This window comes from Chelonia mydas, chromosome 27 (genome assembly GCF_015237465.2).
Source record: "Chelonia mydas isolate rCheMyd1 chromosome 27, rCheMyd1.pri.v2, whole genome shotgun sequence".
Lineage (NCBI taxonomy): Eukaryota > Metazoa > Chordata > Testudines > Cheloniidae > Chelonia > Chelonia mydas.
Window position 1 is genome coordinate 3608444 of NC_057860.1, and position 17131 is coordinate 3625574.

Genomic DNA, 17131 nt, shown 5'->3' on the forward strand with positions numbered 1-17131 from the left:
ACATCTGGTCCCCCCAGCACACCCCCAGGGAGTGGCAGGGACCCACACCTGTGAAACGGAGCTCATTTCTAGTTCAGGCCCATCTTTTTAGGCAGGGTTAACACACATCCGTATTTTCCTGGACAGGTCAGGTTTTTTGGTTCTTAAATCGCCGTCCGGGAGGAATTTTTAAATTTTAAAATTAAAATTTTAAAAATTCCTCCCGGGAAAATATGGACATATGGTAACCCTGTTGGTGCAAAAAACACATACTGGGGCACATCCCTTAAATCAGAACTTTTTATAGGGAACTGGCTGTTAAGATTTTGACAGCTCATCACTGGGTACATGTAGATACCAATGACACAGGAAAGGATAGGAGAGAGGTCCTGGAGGCCAAATTTAGGCTGCTAGGTAAGAGGTTGAAGTCCAGGACCTCCCTGGTGACATTCTCTGAAATGCTCCCAGTTCCACTTACAGGACCAGTTAGACCGGCAGAACTGCAGGGTCTCAATGCGCGGATGAGACAATGGTGTAGGGAGGAGGGGTTTAGATTTATTAGGAACTGGGGAAACTTTTGGGAAAGGGGGAGCCTATACAGGAAGGATGGGCTCCACCTAAACCAAAATGGAACCAGATTGCTGGCACTAAAAAGGCCATAGAGCAGTTTTTAAACTAAAGCCTGGGGGAAAGCCAACAGGTGCGGAGGAGCACATGGGTCAGACAGCGACATCCCTTAGGGGAGGATCTATTAATGGAGATTTTCTATGTCCTAGTAGAACAGAGGAGGAGAGGATGCAAGATGATAAAATACAGGTAGGATCTGATGAGAAACAGTCAAATGAAAAAGAGTCCAGTTCAATTACACCATGCAATGGCAGACAGCTAAAAAGTGACAAGTTTTTAAAGTGCTTATATACCAATGCTAGGAGTCTAAATAATAAGATGGATGACCTAGAGTGCCCCATTTTAAATGAGGATATTGATATAATAGGCATCACAGAAGCTTGGTGGAATGAGGATAATCAATGGGACACAGTAATACCAGGGTACAAAATATATCAGAAGGACAGAACAGGTCGTGCTGGTGAGGGAGTGGCACTATATGTGAAAGAAAGCGTAGAATCAAATGAAGTAAAAATTGTAAATGAATCAAACTGTGCCATAGAATCTCTATGGATAGAAATTCCATGCTCTAATAATAGGAATATAGTAGTAGGGAGATATTACTGACCACCTGACCAGGATGGTGATAGTGACTGTGAAATGCTCAGGGAGATTAGAGAGGCTATAAAAATAAAAAACTAATAATAATGGCGGATTTCAACTATCCCAATGCTGACTGGGTATGTGTCACCTCCGGATGGGATGTAGAGATAAAATTTCTGGATACCATTAATGACCGCTTCTTGGAGCGGCTAGTCCTGGAACCCACAAGAGGGGAGGCAATTCTTGATTTAGTTCTAAGTAGAGCACAGGATCTGGTCCAAGAGGTGAATATAACTGGACTGCTTGGTAATAGTGACCACAATATAATTAAATTTAACACCACAGCAGCCCAACATGGTGGCATTTAATTTCAGAAAGAGGAACTACACAAAAATGAGGAGGTTTGTTAAACAGAAATTAAAAGGTACAGCGCCAAAAGTGAAAACCCTGCAAGCTGCAAGGAAGCTTTTTAAAAACACCATATTAGAGGCTCAGCTTAAATTATCCCCCATATTAAAAAACATAGTAAGAGAACCAAAAAAGTGCCACCGTGGCTAAACAACAAAGTAAAAGAAGCAGTGAAAGGTAAAAAGGCACCCTTTAAAAAGTTGGAAGTAAAATCCTAGTGAGGAAAATAGAAAGGAGCATAAACTCTGGCAAATGAAGTGTAAAAATATAAGGAGTACTTGTGGCACCTTAGAGACTAACCAGTTTATTTGAGCATGAGCTTTCGTGAGCTACAGCTCACTTCATCGGATGCACAGCATATCGTGGAAACTGCAGAAGACATTATATACACACAGAGACCATGAAACAAAACTTCCTCCCACCCCACTCTCCTGCTGGTAACAGCTTATCTAAAGTGATCATCAAGTAGGGCCATTTCCAGCACAAATCCAGGTTTTCTCACCCTTCCCCCAACACTCTCACAAATCTTGGGAGAAAGGCCAGTCCTTGCCTACAGACAGCCCCCCAACCTGAAGCGAATACTCACCAACAACCACATACCACACAACAGAACCACTAACCCAGGAACCTATCCTTGCAACAAAGCCCGTTGCCAACTGTGCCCACATATCTATTCAGGGGACACCATCACAGGGCCTAATAACATCAGCCACACTATCAGAGGCTCGTTCACCTGCACATCCACCAATGTGATATATGCCATCATGTGCCAGCAATGCCCCTCTGCCATGTATATTGGTCAAACTGGACAGTCTCTACGTAAAAGAATAAATGGACACAAATCAGATGTTAAGAATTATAACATCCATAAACCAGTCGGAGAACACTTCAATCTCTCTGGTCACGCAATCACAGACATGAGGGTCGCTATCTTAAAGCAAAAAAACTTCAAATCCAGACTCCAGCGAGAAACTGCTGAATTGGAATTCATTTGCAAATTGGATACTATTAATTTGGGCTTGAATAGAGACTGGGAGTGGCTAAGTCATTATGCAAGGTAGCCTATCTCCCCTTGTTTTTTTCCTACAAACCCCCCCCAAGACGTTCTGGTTAAACTTGGATTATTGCTGTGCACATTGTAAGATGAGCTATTGCCAGCAGGAGAGTGAGTTTGTGTGTGTGGTTTTTGGAGGGGGGTGTGTGGGGGTGTGTGAGAAAACCTGGATTAGTGCTGGAAATGATCCACCTTGATTATCATGCGCATTATAAAGAGAGGTTTCAGAGTAACAGCCGTGTTAGTCTGTATTCGTAAAAAGAAAAGGAGTACTTGTGGCACCTTAGAGACTAACCAGTTTATTTGAGCATGAGCTTTCGTGAGCTACAGCTCACTTCATCGGATGCAGGTTTCAAAGAGGGATGGGCTATTACCAGCAGGAGAGTGAGTTTGTATGTGTGTGTGGGGGGGGGGGGGGGAAGGGTGAGAAAACCTGGATTTGTGCTGGAAATGGCCCTACTTGATGATCACTTTAGATAAGCTGTTACCAGCAGGAGAGTGGGGTGGGAGGAAGTTTTGTTTCATGGTCTCTGTGTGTATATAATGTCTTCTGCAGTTTCCACGATATGCTATGCATCCGATGAAGTGAGCTGTAGCTCACGAAAGCTCATGCTCAAATAAACTGGTTAGTCTCTAAGGTGCCACAAGTACTCCTTTTCTTTTTACGAATACAGACTAACACGGCTGTTACTCTGAAACCTGTAAAAATATAATTAGAAAGGCCAAAAAAGAATTTGAAGAACAGCTAGCCAAAGACTCAGAAAGTAATAGCAAAAATTTGTTTAAGTACATCAGAAGCAGGAAGCCTGCTAAACAACCAGTGGGGGCCACTGGACAATCGAGATGCTGAAGGAGCACTCAAAGACGATAAGGCCATTGCAGAGAAATTAAATGAATTCTTTGCATTGGTCTTCACAGCTGAGGATGTGAGGGAGATTCCCAAACCTGAGCCATTCTTTTTAGGTGACAAATCTGAGGAACTGTCCCAGATTGAGGTGTCATTAGAGGAGGTTATAGAACAAATTAATAAACTAAACCGTAATAAGTCACCAGGACCAGATGGTATTCACCAAGAGTTCTGAAGGAATTCAAATGTGAAATTCCAGGACTACTAACTGTAGTCTGTAACCTATCATTTAAATCAGCTTCTGTACCAAATGATTGGAGGATAGCTAATGTGATGCCAATTTTTAAAAAGGGCTCCAGAGGTGATCCCAGCAAATACAGGCTGGTAAGTCTGACTTCAGTACTGGGCAAACTGGTTGAAACTATAGTAAAGAACAAAATTGTCAGACACATAGTTGAACATAATTTGTTGGGGAAGAGCCAACATGGTTTTTGTAAAGGGAAATCATGCCTCACCAATCTACCAGAATTCCTTGTGGGGAATTAAAAGCATATGGACAAGGGGGATCCAGTGGATATAGTGTACCTAGATTTTTGGAAAGCCTTTGACAAGGTTCCTCACCAAAGGCTGTTAAGCAATGTAAGCTGTCATGGATGGCCAGCCCTCTGTGGAGATAGAGGTGGTTAGGGACTATTTAGAAAAGCTGGACGTGCACAAGTCCATGGGGCCGGACGAGTTGCATCCGAGAGTGCTGAAGGAATTGGCGGCTGTGATTGCAGAGCCACTGGCCATTATCTTTGAAAACTCGTGGCGAACGGGGGAAGTCCCAGATGACTGGAAAAAGGCTAATGTAGTGCCAATCTTTAAAAAAGGGAAGAAGGAGGATCCTGGGAACTACAGGCCAGTCAGCCTCACCTCAGTCCCTGGAAAAATCATGGAGCAGGTCCTCGAAGAATCAATCCTGAAGCACTTGCATGAGAGGAAAGTGATCAGGAACAGCCAGCATGGATTCACCAAGGGTAGGTCATGCCTGACTAATCTAATCGCCTTTTATGATGAGATTACTGGTTCTGTGGATGAAGGGAAAGCAGTGGATGTATTGTTTCTTGACTTTAGCAAAGCTTTTGACACGGTCTCCCACAGTATTCTTGTCAGCAAGTTAAGGAAGTATGGGCTGGATGAATGCACTATAAGGTGGGTAGAAAGTTGGCTAGATTGTCGGGCTCAATGGGTAGTGATCAATGGCTCCATGTCTAGTTGGCAGCCGGTGTCAAGTGGGGTCGGTCCTGGGGCCGGTTTTGTTCAATATCTTCCTAAATGATCTGAAGGATGGTGTGGATTGCACTCTCAGCAAATTTGCGGATGATACTAAACTGGGAGGAGTGGTAGATACGCTGGAGGGGAGGGATAGGATACAGAAGGACCTAGACAAATTGGAGGATTGGGCCAAAAGAAATCTGATGAGGTTCAATAAGGATAAGTGCAGGGTCCTGCACTTAGGACGGAAGAATCCAATGCACCGCTACAGACTAGGGACCGAATGGCTAGGCAGCAGTTCTGCGGAAAAGGACCTAGGGGTGACAGTGGACGACAAGCTGGATATGAGTCAGCAGTGTGCCCTTGTTGCCAAGAAGGCCAATGGCATTTTGGGATGTATAAGTAGGGGCATAGCGAGCAGATCGAGGGACGTGATCGTTCCCCTCTATTCGACATTGGTGAGGCCTCATCTGGAGTACTGTGTCCAGTTTTGGGCCCCACCATCCTACAAGAAGGATGTGGATAAATTGGAGAGAGTCCAGCGAAGGGCAACAAAAATGATTAGGGGTCTAGAACACATGACTTATGAGGAGAGGCTGAGGGAAGTGGGATTGTTTAGTCTACAGAAGAGAAGAATGAGGGGGGATTTGATAGCTGCTTTCAACTACCTGAAAGGGGGTTCCAAAGAGGATGGCTCTAGACTGTTCTCAATGGTAGCAGATGACAGAACGAGGAGTAATGGTCTCAAGTTGCAGTGGGGGAGGTTTAGATTGGATATTAGGAAAAACTTTTTCACTAAGAGGGTGGTGAGACACTGGAATGCGTTACGTAGGGAGGTGGTAGAATCTCCTTCCTTAGAAGTTTTTAAGGTCAGGCTTGACAAAGCCCTGGCTGGGATGATTTAACTGGGACTTGGTCCTGCTTCGAGCAGGGGGTTGGACTAGATGACCTTCTGAGGTCCCTTCCAACCCTGATATTCTATGATTCTATGATAAGAGGGAAGGTTCTCTCATGGATTGGTAACTGATTAAAAGTTAAGAAACAAAGGGTAGGAATAAATGGTCAGTTTTCAGAATGAAGAGAGGTAAATAGTGGTGTCCCGCAGGGGTCTGTACGGGGACCGGTCCTATTCAATATATTCTTAAATGATCTGGAAAAAGGGTTAAACAGTGAGGTGGCAAAATTTGCAGATGATACAAAACTACTCAAGATAGTTAAATCCCAGGCAGACTGCAAAGAGCTGCAAAAGGATCTCACAAAACTGAGTGACTGGGCAACAAAATTGCAGATGAAATTCAATGTTGATAAATGCAAAGTAAGGCACATTGGAAAACATAATCCCAGCCAACGTTCCCACTAATTTTTTCCATCCATGTGCGGAATACATTTTGTTATGTGTACCGAGGTATGTGCCTATGTGTACCACCAGTAGAAACAAAAAACCTAGATATAATATATTGTGGCAAAATACCTTGTTCGCCTCCGTAGGCTCCATCCTTTTTAGTCTTGGAGACTCAGGTTTGGGGCAAGGCACAGGGTGGCACAGGGTCCTGCTACTCCTCTTCTCAGTCAGTCCTTGTCCTTATTTTCCTTCTCTCCTGGGGAGCGAGTGCAGCCTCCCTACTGGGAAGGTTTGGTGTCTTGCTGCAAACAACCTACTGGCCCCTTCCCTGCTCCTCTCACTCCTTCACTCTCCCCCCCCGCCCCCCAGGGGAGGGTTTAAAAAGGTCCCAAGTAGTTGGAGTCAGCTGAACCTAATTGGTTCCCAAGCAACCCCTTTTCCCGCTGAACCTTATTGCCCCCTGGTTCTCTCTCCTCAGTGGATAGGGAGGGGCCGTTTAAACCCCTGGGACTAATTGCTACCCCCCTTTTGTAGCTGTTTGTTCTGGGTTTACCACATATCCCCCCGCCCCTGCTCAACACTACGGGGTTGGGCTACTTGGGTCGGCAGACAGTGCACTCTCGACGGGCCAGCCGCATTGCCACGTTGGATTCCAGACCTGTTGTACTCTGAAGTGGAAGGGTTGAAGCGACAGGAACCATCTTGTCACTCTGGCATTTTTGTCTTTATTTTGGTGCATCCACTGCAGAGGGGCATGGTCCGTGACAAGGGTAAACCTCCGTCCCAGTAGATAGTAGTGGAGGCTTTCTACGGCCCATTTTACCGCCAGGCATTCTTTTTCAACAACGGCGTATTTCCGTTCCCTAGGTAGGAGCTTCCTACTGAGGAAGAGGACGGGGTGTTTGTCATCCCCGACCATTTGTGAAAGTACCGCCCCCAACCCTACATCAGAGGCATCGGTTTGTAGGATAAACTCCTTCCCCCAGTCTATCCTGAAAAATGATCCCTCACTCTCACAGATCTTGGGAGACAGACCAGTCCTCACTTACAGACAGCCCCCCAACCTGAAGCAAATACTCTCCAGCAACCACACACCACACAACAAAAACACTAACCCAGGAACCTATCCTTCCAACAAAGCCCGATGCCAACTCTGTCCACATATTTATTCAAGTGACACCATCATAGGACCTAATCACATTAGCCACACCATCAGGGGCTCGTTCACCTGCACATCTACCAATGTGATATATGCCATCATGTGCCAGCAATGCCCCTCTGCCATGTACATTGGCCAAACCGGACAGTCTCTACGCAATATAATAAATGGACACAAATCTGACATCAGGAATCATAACATTCAAAAACCGGTAGGAGAACACTTCAACCTCGCTGGCCACTAAGATTTAAGGGTGGCAATTCTGCAACAGAAAAGCTTCAGAAAGTGACTCCAGCGAGAAACTGCTGAGCTTGAATGAATATGCAAACTAGATCCCATTAACTTGGGTTTGAATAGAGACTGGGAGTGGCTGGGTCATTACACATATTGAATCTATTTCCACATGTTAAGTATCCTCACACCTTCTTGTCAACTCTCTAAATGGGCCATCTTGATTATTACTCAAAAGTTTTTTTTCTCCTGCTGCTAATAGCTCATCTTAATTAATTAGCCTCTCACAGTTTGTATGGCAACTTCCACCTTCTCTGTATGCATATATATATCTTCTTACTATATGTTCCATTCTATGCATCCGATGAAGTGAGCTGTAGCCCATGAAAGCTTATGCTCTAATAAATTTGTTAGTCCTCCTGTTTTTTTAGAGAATATATGTGCATTACAGGAAGTACTAAGAAGTACTAACAACAATAATACAAGTATGTGCTGGGAGGTGAGTGCGACAGAGACAGAGTGTGTGTGTGTGTGTGACACAGAGATTGTGTGTGTGACACAGAGACAGTGTGTGTGCGGGCTGCTGGGGAAAGCCGTGCGCTGTCTCTTTAAGACACTCACTAAAAGCTCTCCTGCTCTGTCCTGAGCCCTGTTGTCTCCCCTCCCCAGCTCTGAGGAGATGGGGTACCTGGGGAGGGGGAGGGGAAGAGAGACAGAGACTCTGTGAGCTGGCTGCTGGGGAAATCTCAGAAACAGTGCACTCACTGTCTCTTTAAGAAAGGCACTCAGCCACTCACCATTCAGAGGGCAGCAGCTCCCAGTCCTCCTGAGCCAGGCTGTCCCTGCTACCCTGCTCTGTGGAGATGGGGTACAGGGGAGGGGGACCTGACTGCACGCTGAGGGCTACGTCTGCTCTGCTAATTAGCTGGGTGGCACTTAAATCTCATCTCTCGCAGCTTACAGGGAACACAGATCCCAACTATACATATAAAATGATGGGGTCTAAATTGGCTGTTACCACTCAAGAAAGAAATCTTGGAGTCATTGTGGATAGTTCTCAGAAAACATCCACTCAATGTGCAGCGGCCATCAAAAAAGCAAACAGAATGTTGGGAATCATCAAGAAAGGGATAGATAATAAGACAGAAAATATCATATCGTCTCTGTATAAATCCCTGGTAAGCCCACATCTTGAATACTGTGTGCAGATGGGTCGTCTCATCTCAAAAAAGATATGTTGGAATTGGAAAAGGTTCAGAAAAGGGCAACAAAAATGATTAGGGGTATGGAACAGCTGTCATATGAGGAGAAATTAATAAGATTGGGAATTTCACCTTGGAAAAGAGACGACGAAGGGAGGATAGGACAGAGGTCTATAAACACTGGTGCGGAGAAAGTGAATAAAGAGATGTTATTTACTCCTTCTCATAACACAAGAACTAGGGGTCACCACATGAAATTAATAGGCAGCAGGTTTAAAACAAACAAAAGGAAGTATTTTTTCACACAACGCACAGTCAACCTGTGGAACTTCTTGCCAGAGGATGTTGTGAAGGCCAAGACTATAACAGGGTTCAAAAAAGAACTAGATAAGTTCATGGAGGATAGGTCCATCAATGGCTATTAGCCAGGATGGGCAGGGATGGTGTCCCTAGCCTCTGTTTGGCAGAGGCTGGGAATGGGCGACAAGGGATGGATCACTCGATGATTACCTGTTCTGTTCATTCCCTCTGGGGCACCTGGCACTGGCCACTGTCAGAAGACAGGACACTGGGCTAGATGGACCTTCGGTCTGACCAGTATGGCCGTTCTTATGTCCCCACCCCCCAGCCTGCCAGATGGGGGACCCTGATGGATCCAGGGCCTGATTCGCCTGCACTTACACCAATGTCACCAACATCATCAAGGCAGATCACAGCGCCCCCTCTGGCCAGTGTAAGAAAAGCATGGAGAGGAGTCTCCCCCAGCTGCATGCCATGTACCTCCCCTCCCCCCGCCCCCAGTCACACTCACCTGGCCAGAAAGCTCCGTGCACAGAGCCCTGGTTAGCTCGGCATCAAGACGGTACCAGAGATATGATGGTTGTTTCTCCCGACACAGGCTGGCCTGGACCCTCCCCAGGACGGGCTTCCCGTAGGTGTATCTGTTTAGCAGAGGGGAGGGAGACGGTAAGTGGGAGGGGAGGAGGCCAATGCCCCTGCCCATGGGGGGTCCCTGCTGGGGTGGGGCTGGTCATGTGGATGGGAGTGAGAGCCCCAGGGAGCCCTGGCCATGAGCATGGGGCAGAGCAGGGGGCAGGCAGGGAAGTGGCAGGTCAGATGCTGGCCTGGGGGCGCAGGGGTGGGGAGGCAGGTCCAGGGCGGTACCAGCCTTCCTTTTATCGGCCCGGCAGTGCTGCTTTCAGACTCACCGGCCGCACACTCGCAGCAGGATCGTCTCATCCAGCACCGTCACCACGGGGGGCAGCTCAAGGATCACTTCGAACTTGGGCAGCACTGGGGGGGGCAGAGAGAGACGGGGTGAAACTGACTTGCAGCCCCAGCTTGGGGGTTTCATTGTGATCCTCGGCCTCGGAGCTTCTCCCCGGGTCTTGCAGCCCCCTCACCAACCTGCCGGCAGGGCTGGGAAGGGGAAGGGCCTGGAAATGCAGCAGGGCTGGGAAGAGGCTTTAGGCTGTAGCAGTAGGGTTGCCAGCTGTCCAGTTTTCAAGTGGAACACCCGGTCAAAAAGGGATCCTGGCAGCTCCGGTTGGCACCACAGACTGGGCCATTAAAAGTCCGGTTGGCGGGGCAGCAGGGCTAAGGCAGGCTCCCTGTGTACCATGGCTACGTGCTGCTCCTGGAAGCATCGGCATGTCCTCCCTTCGGCTCCTACCTGTAGGGGCAGCCAGGGGGCTCCGCACGCTAACCCCGCCCCAAGCGCCGCCCCCCACAGCTCCCATTGGCTGGAAACCGTGGCTGGGAGCCAGAGGGCGGGACATGCTGCTGCTTCCAGGAGCTGCTTGAGATAAGCAATGCCCGCAGCCTGCATCCCTCACCCCCTCCCACGCCCCAACCCCCACCCCAGCCCCAGCCCTTATCCCTCTCCGAACTCCTCGATCCCAGCCCAGAGCACCCTCCTGCACCCCAAACCCCTCATCCCTGGCCCCACCCCAGAGCTCACACCTCCAGCCGGAGGCCTCACCTCACCACACCCCAACCCTCTGCCCCAGCCCTGAACCCCATTCCGCACTCCAAACCCCTCGGCCCCAACCCCACATACTAGATGGGGTGATCATATTTCCCAAAGGCTGGGGATGGCGTCACTGTTTGCTCACGCCCTGCCTGCCCCCTGCAAGAGCCCTGCCTCCCCCGCGCTTGGGGCTGGCATTGCCGCTCACCCCCCCCACATGTTCCTCTACCCTCCACAGATCAAGTTGGCAAGAGAAAATAGGACAAATGCCCACTTTTGCCAAAAATACTTGGGACAGCGGGACAGAGCTTAAAAGAAAGGACTGTCCTGGCCAAACCAGAATGTATCGTCAGCCTAGCTCAAGACCTGGGGTTTGGACCAGGGACAACATGGGCCTGAGAGCAGGGACATGCCAGGGACCATGTGGGGCTGAGAGCTGGACCAGGGCCAGGGACCACGTGGGCCCAGTGGATGGGGGCATTTCTCCTGGCTGATGAGGTCCTGGCTGTTCCCCTCCAGGAGCTGGTGTTCGGCTGGGACCTCGCCCCCTGCCAGGCCCCACCAGGCAGCCTGGACAGACAGGGCCAAACTCACACCTGGGCTCAGCCCAGAGGAGCCGGGGGGCTGCTCCACGGTACTTTGTCCCTCAGGGTCTGGGCCGTCCTGGGGCACTGACAAGAGCTGGCTGTACGGCTCCGAGGCCCACAAGTCCCAGGAGGGGAGTGTGTATCGGGGCTGGGTGAATGTGCAGCGCTGGGATGGGGCACTGGGTGGGGTGGGAAGTTGTGGGGTGCCTGCTTTTTCCCTCCTGCTTACGGAATGGGGGGTTGGCCAGCAAGGGAAAGGTGGGAGCATTGGGGAAGTGGGGCTCACAGGCAGGGTGTGTGGGGAAGCGAGGGGTGGGAGGCAGTGGGGAGGGAGTCGGGGCAGGTGCCTGGGGTGAGGGTGGGGGTAGGTGCCAGCTGTTTCAAGGGAAACCTCAGAGCTCATCTGTCCCCCTCCCCTGCAGTAGCCAGAGAAGGGTTTTTTTGCGGGGGGGAATGGAGAGGGAGCAGCTGACATTTCCCTTCCCCTCCCAGCAACACCCGCTCTGGGAAGGGTGAGTATGTGTGAAGAGCCCCTTGTGCTCCAGGAGGTGCATAGATGGAGTTGGGAGACTCGTGCCGGACCCGTGGCCTCGGTCGCTGCCCTGGGCCCTGCTGCTCACCGTATTCCTCCACGCTGAACGAGTGCCTCGTCCCCTGCGCCTCGATGGCGTACGTCCCCAGGGCTGGCTCTGTAGACAGCGGGAGGGACAGATCCACGATGCCCTGCTGCGGAGTCACATCTCGCCACTGGGCGATGCGGTTCCCGCTGGGGTCCTGGCACACGGACATGCCCTGCTCAGCAGCTGCCCCCACACACGGCTCGTCCCCGGCAGCCCCCGAGTGCCTCGTGCTGCCGACGGGGCTGGATCGACGGCCAGGGGCTCAAATCCTTCTCCTTAGCCTGGAGCAGGCACCTCCGGGCAGCCCCTGGGCAAGGGGGCCCTGCCAGCGCCCCTCAGCCCTGACCCGAGGGCACCACCTGAGGGGGGAACAGGCTCCCAAGGGACGCCCCATCTCCAGCCTGGATGAAGCCCAGGGAACAGGCCGTAGGGACCATTTCCATCTCAGTGCTAGGTCTTTGTGGGTATGTTCCCTGTTCCCCTCCCCCCACACAGCCCCCCCAAACCTCCACCCCTCCCCACTGCCCCTGCAGCTCCCAGAGACCCTCCCTCCTCCCCTGCCCTTCCCCCATTTAGGCTCCCACGGGAGCTCCCCGCTGAGTTCCCCACTGGCCTGATCAAGTCGCCGCCTGACCCGGAGTTCGGGGGCTGGGAACATTCGAGGTGAGCGACTCAGGCAGGGATCCCAGCCAGCCCCAAACCCACCTGCCTCCTGGACAGGCAGCCCCAGACGCTGCAATGGGGGGGTGAGGAGGACATAACCTGATGGCACAAATGTCCCCTCCCTGCCCCCCATGTGGCCCAGCCCAGAAACACCCTCTGCTCTGGGACGTTTTGCACCCCCACAGCGGGGCAGAGGGGTCTAGGGCTGGATTGCTGGACACTGTGGTCACAGCCCAGACTCCTCTGGGATCCCTATGACTGAACACCCCTGGGTGCCCTCAGATGAGCCAGACAGGAAGAGGAGGAGGCTGGAGAGGCACAGACTGACCTGCAGAGTCACCAGGGGCAGCTGCAAAGCAAACAGACAGGAGATGGCTGGTTAGAGGGACAGGAAACACCCCCCACTGCCCAGGGCTCTGCCTGTGACCTCCCCAGGGCCGGGGTGTCTCTCGGGCCATGGGGGATCATGCAGACAGCAGCGGGGGTGACCGAGAGAGCAGGGACCGGAAGGGGAGCCCACAGCCCTGCCCACACTGGGACCATGAGGCTGGCACCTCGCACCTCCCCTCCCTGCAGTGGCGGATGCAGGGCAATGGGTGGCTGGTCTGTGCGTGGAGGAGCAGGGCGAGAGGCTGGGGTCTCTGCCAAGGGGCAGTCGAAGGGCCGGGGGTCTGTGTTGCAGCCAGTGGCCGGGCGAGACAGCTGGGAGGGGAGCTGTCAATCTGTATTTCCACACTGGGCCCGATTCTGCCACCTCACTCAGAGCGCCCAGCGCGGTTAGGCTGAAAGGTGCTAATGACTGTCATGCCAGGGGTGGGGGGCTGGCATCCACAGCCAATCACAGACTTCACTAAAGCCAGGGGGTGCCCAGCGCCCTCATTCAGGCTCCATGCCATGTGCAATCACCCCTCTCTGCGTAGTAAAGAGACTGCAAACAACAGAGGCGACTGCCCAAGGCACTAGGCCCCGGGGGCGGGTCCACACTGCTGTTTTCAGCCGGCCAGCACAAGCCCTGCGATTGCAAGTCTGTTAACCTGCCCTGGGAGACTCGCCCCCAGCAGCAGTGAAGACCGGGGTGGCGGCTGAGGCCTTCCCAGGATACCGGAGATCCCGGTGTTTCCGGGAATGGCGAGGGCCCTCCCCGCTGGCGTGACCTCCCACACTCGGTGTGTGTGAGTTCACCCCAGCAAGGGCGGAGCAGTGCGCTCTTCCAAAGGGCGCCCGCCATCCAATACCAGACACAAGCATGTACTGGACGGGGGCAAACCACCCAGGAAGAGGACTGTCTGATTTCACACTGGATGAATGGCCTGCCTGGTGTAAACATACCTAACATGTTCAGTGCACCAGGGCCCTGTTACCTGCCCCCCAGCCCCTGCCCCCCGCTCTCACCTTCCTGGGACTGGGAATGAAGTCTTTGTCCAAACTGACGATTCGAAACTTCACTGGAAAGGAGCAGAGGCAGAGGTGGGATCAGCCCCGGCTTGGTTTGTCTGAGTGAATTCCCAGCTGGGGAAGGTGCCAGCCGGACGCCCGGGCACTGACGGCCTCTGTGAACCCGCAGAATGGGCACCGCCCGGGCAGTGCAGCGCCAGCTTCCCCACGCTGCCCTCTGCCAACGACCACGGCCCTGCCCTGCGCGGCTGGAGGCTGCCGGGGGGGACGATCGGTGCCCCCTGCCGCGTCTGTGCCATCACCAAGGACGGGCTGAGACCCCCACTTGGTTCCATACAGGCCCCCAAACAGGCCTCAGGCTTGGGGCCTCTCGCCCCGGGACCGGGTGCAGACAGGCCTAGAAATGAGAGACCCGTGTCCCTCGCGAGGCCCCCAGCCCGACCCCAGGGCCCAGGCGTCCGTCCCAAGGGGCTGGGGCCCCAGGACTCTCTCTCCAGCAGCTCCTGCCCTCTCACCTGTCTGTCCCGGCTTGTAGACGGCCTTGTCCGTCTGCACCAAGGTCCCGGGCTCCAGGGCCTGCAGCAGTACTTTCTTCCGCTCAGAGAAGTGCAGGGCGTCTCCCCGGATCGAGACGTGCAGCTCCGCCACTTCCTGCTGCCCCCCGGACGGGGCTGGCACCTGCACACGGGGAACCCCAGCAAGGCCACAGCGGCTGGTAACGGGCCGGTCGTGGTGCAGACCCGCTATCGCGTGGGCAGGGGGGCAGTGGTGTTTGTGAGTCCCTGTTCCAGCCCCCCAAAACACAGGAACCCCCTCCCCAGCCTGGGGCCCTGAATGGGAGGGAGCATGAACCTGGGGCGCTCGATGGAGTTGGAAGCCAGGGCGCTCTCTGTACCCCCCACCCCATCCCCGCTCCCTCCTGCCTGTCGCTGCTGAGGGATGGTCTCGAGTTCTGCGGCTACAGCTGCCCAGTGAGTGACCAGCTCCGTGCCCAGGGCCAGTCCCCTGAGCCCTGCTGTGCCCGGGCCCTGAGGCTGGGCGGGGGCTGCAGACCCGGGGCTGACGGGCTCCGTGCCCATGGCCAGTGCCCGGGGCCGTGCCCATGGCTGCGGGCGGGGGCTCACCTGGAAGCGCACGTTCTCGTGCAGACGGGGCTCCTGGACCTCTCTCTCCAGCAGGGGGATAGCGCTGGGTCCATCCCCCCGCTCCAGCCGGACGCTCACCCGGACGGTCTCGTTGAGCTCACTGAGATGAACTGACACCGTCCCCGTGTGCGGGTGGTAGAGCACGGCTGGGCTCACCACCACATAGTGCCTGGGGAGGGGAAAGCACCATGGGCAGTGCGGGAGGGGACAGCCCAGAGCCTCCCCCAGGGCCGGGGGTGACTCCCGATTCCTGAGTGTCCCTCCTGCTGGGGACAGGGCTGGGTCGACGGGGCTGGAGGCTGGTTCGTTTCTCTAACCACAGGGCAGGGGCAGGGCAAGGCCCCCCGCTGCATCCCCTGCCCCAGCCTGCCTCCCGCGGAGCTGGAGGGGCCTCAGGGGCACAGAGAGGGGCTCAGTTCCCGTCCATCCCCGTCCTCTCGGCTGCTCGGTCTCCTCAGAAGGGGGCAGCTAGTGGCCCTGAGAGTGAGCAGAGACCCCTGTGCACGGCGTGGGCTGTGGGGGGGGCTGATTAGTCTGGAGCTGGTCTGAGCACCTGAGTCCTTTGCAGCCAGTAACTGGCTTAGATACAACCCCACCTCCACCCCCAGGCCACTCTGCACCCCGGGGCCTCCGCCCGCTCTCACAGGGACCCTTCGGCGTTTGCACCTTCGGGGCACTCCCAGGTTCTGGCTGAGACGTTCGTTTAACACACTGCGTTTGTCGGTAATTAGTTTTCTATTTCACTATGGGCCTAGAGACCCATCCCAGCCTGGCCCCCCTGCACTGGGGCTGGACAGACCCGCAGGCAGAGACAGGCCGTGGCCCGAGGAGGTGACAGGCTGACGGAGCAGGCAGCCACAGAGGATTATCACCCCATGGTACAGAGCGGAGCTGAGGCTCAGAGGGTCGGGGTCTGGCTGGGGGCGCACAGGGGGTCTGTAGCAGAGCCGGGCACTGAACCCAGCTCTCCTGCGCCCCAAGCCACTGTCTTAACCAGAGCCAACCTCCCCCGGCGCTGGGAGGCGCAGGACCAGGGGGCCCAGGAGGGACCCAGCATCGGGGTCTGAATTCCCAGGGGAGAACGGAACTGTCCCGTCAGTTTCGGATCGAGCAGCCCCCTCATCGGTGCCCTTGGCTGCTTCCAACCCCCCCACACTGCCCACCATGCAGACAGACAGACACGGACAGGGCTTACGGCTCTGCAGACGTCCCAGCTGTGAGGTGCAGGAGAAGCAGCAGGCAGGCCGGGGTTACTGGGGCCCCCATTCCTGGGGTGCAGGCAGATGGGCAGGCGCAAGGGGACACATACACGTTACCCCCCTCTGGGTCTTTCTTCCTCCCTCTCTCCCCGGCTCTGTGCTGGAGACCAGCCTGCTCTGCCCTGATACAGACTCTGGAGCCAGAGTTTCGCTTTGATCGAGGGTAAACAAGGGTCGTGTCAGGTCTCTGGCTGGAGCTGGGGGACGCAGCCAGGACAATATTTACCCACCACACCCAGCTGCTGGATTCGAGGCTCTGACAGGGTGTTGCAACTTGAGTCAGAGGATGCTGCCTGGCAAAGTCTCAGGTGGGCCAGGAGGCCCCTTGCATTGGTTACACAGCAGGGGGTGGTGCAGAAGCCAGGATGCTGGGAAAGCCCTGGCGGGAGCGGGGGAAAAGGAGGAGCTTGCTGAGAAATGAGTTCGTTAAAGTGGGGTTCTGGCAGCTACCCCACTACTGCAATGCAAATGAGAGGAACATTGGGGTTGCTGAGCATGTCTCATGAAAACCCCATTCACGATCGCTTCTAACTTTCCCAAACTGGGACTGTCGGGGATGAACTTTCCATGCTCAGTCTCTGCCTTGGGTTGAATGTTTTTGGTAAACTTTCAGCAAAAACTAATCACACCATTTCTTAGAACACGGTTAGCATTAACACAGGTAGGGTTTTCCAGGGCAATCCATTTTTCTGAGCATTTCTTTGAGGAGTTCTAGCACCTCCAGGCCTCGGAGCCTGGAATTGAAATTTGGCAGGGGGATTGTGCTAGGGGAAGAGAAGGGTTTTTCCTGATGCCATGAAAATCC

At 53.7% G+C, this 17131-nt stretch overlaps 1 protein-coding gene across 1 annotated transcript in view; it reads right to left on the minus strand.

The window, feature by feature from the left end:
• Positions 1 to 16333, minus strand: part of LOC102943899 (alpha-2-macroglobulin-like protein 1) — a 63646-nt gene extending 47313 nt beyond the window's left edge. The window contains exons 1-8 of the mRNA XM_043536975.1: positions 16263 to 16333; positions 15047 to 15236; positions 14438 to 14600; positions 13920 to 13972; positions 12856 to 12876; positions 11865 to 12018; positions 9897 to 9981; positions 9500 to 9629 (exon numbers count right to left, since the gene is read on the minus strand). Of these exons, the coding sequence (XP_043392910.1) occupies positions 9500 to 9629; positions 9897 to 9981; positions 11865 to 12018; positions 12856 to 12876; positions 13920 to 13972; positions 14438 to 14600; positions 15047 to 15236; positions 16263 to 16333 (867 nt within the window). The remainder of the gene's footprint in view (positions 1 to 9499; positions 9630 to 9896; positions 9982 to 11864; positions 12019 to 12855; positions 12877 to 13919; positions 13973 to 14437; positions 14601 to 15046; positions 15237 to 16262) is intronic.
• Positions 16334 to 17131: the final 798 nt, after the last annotated feature.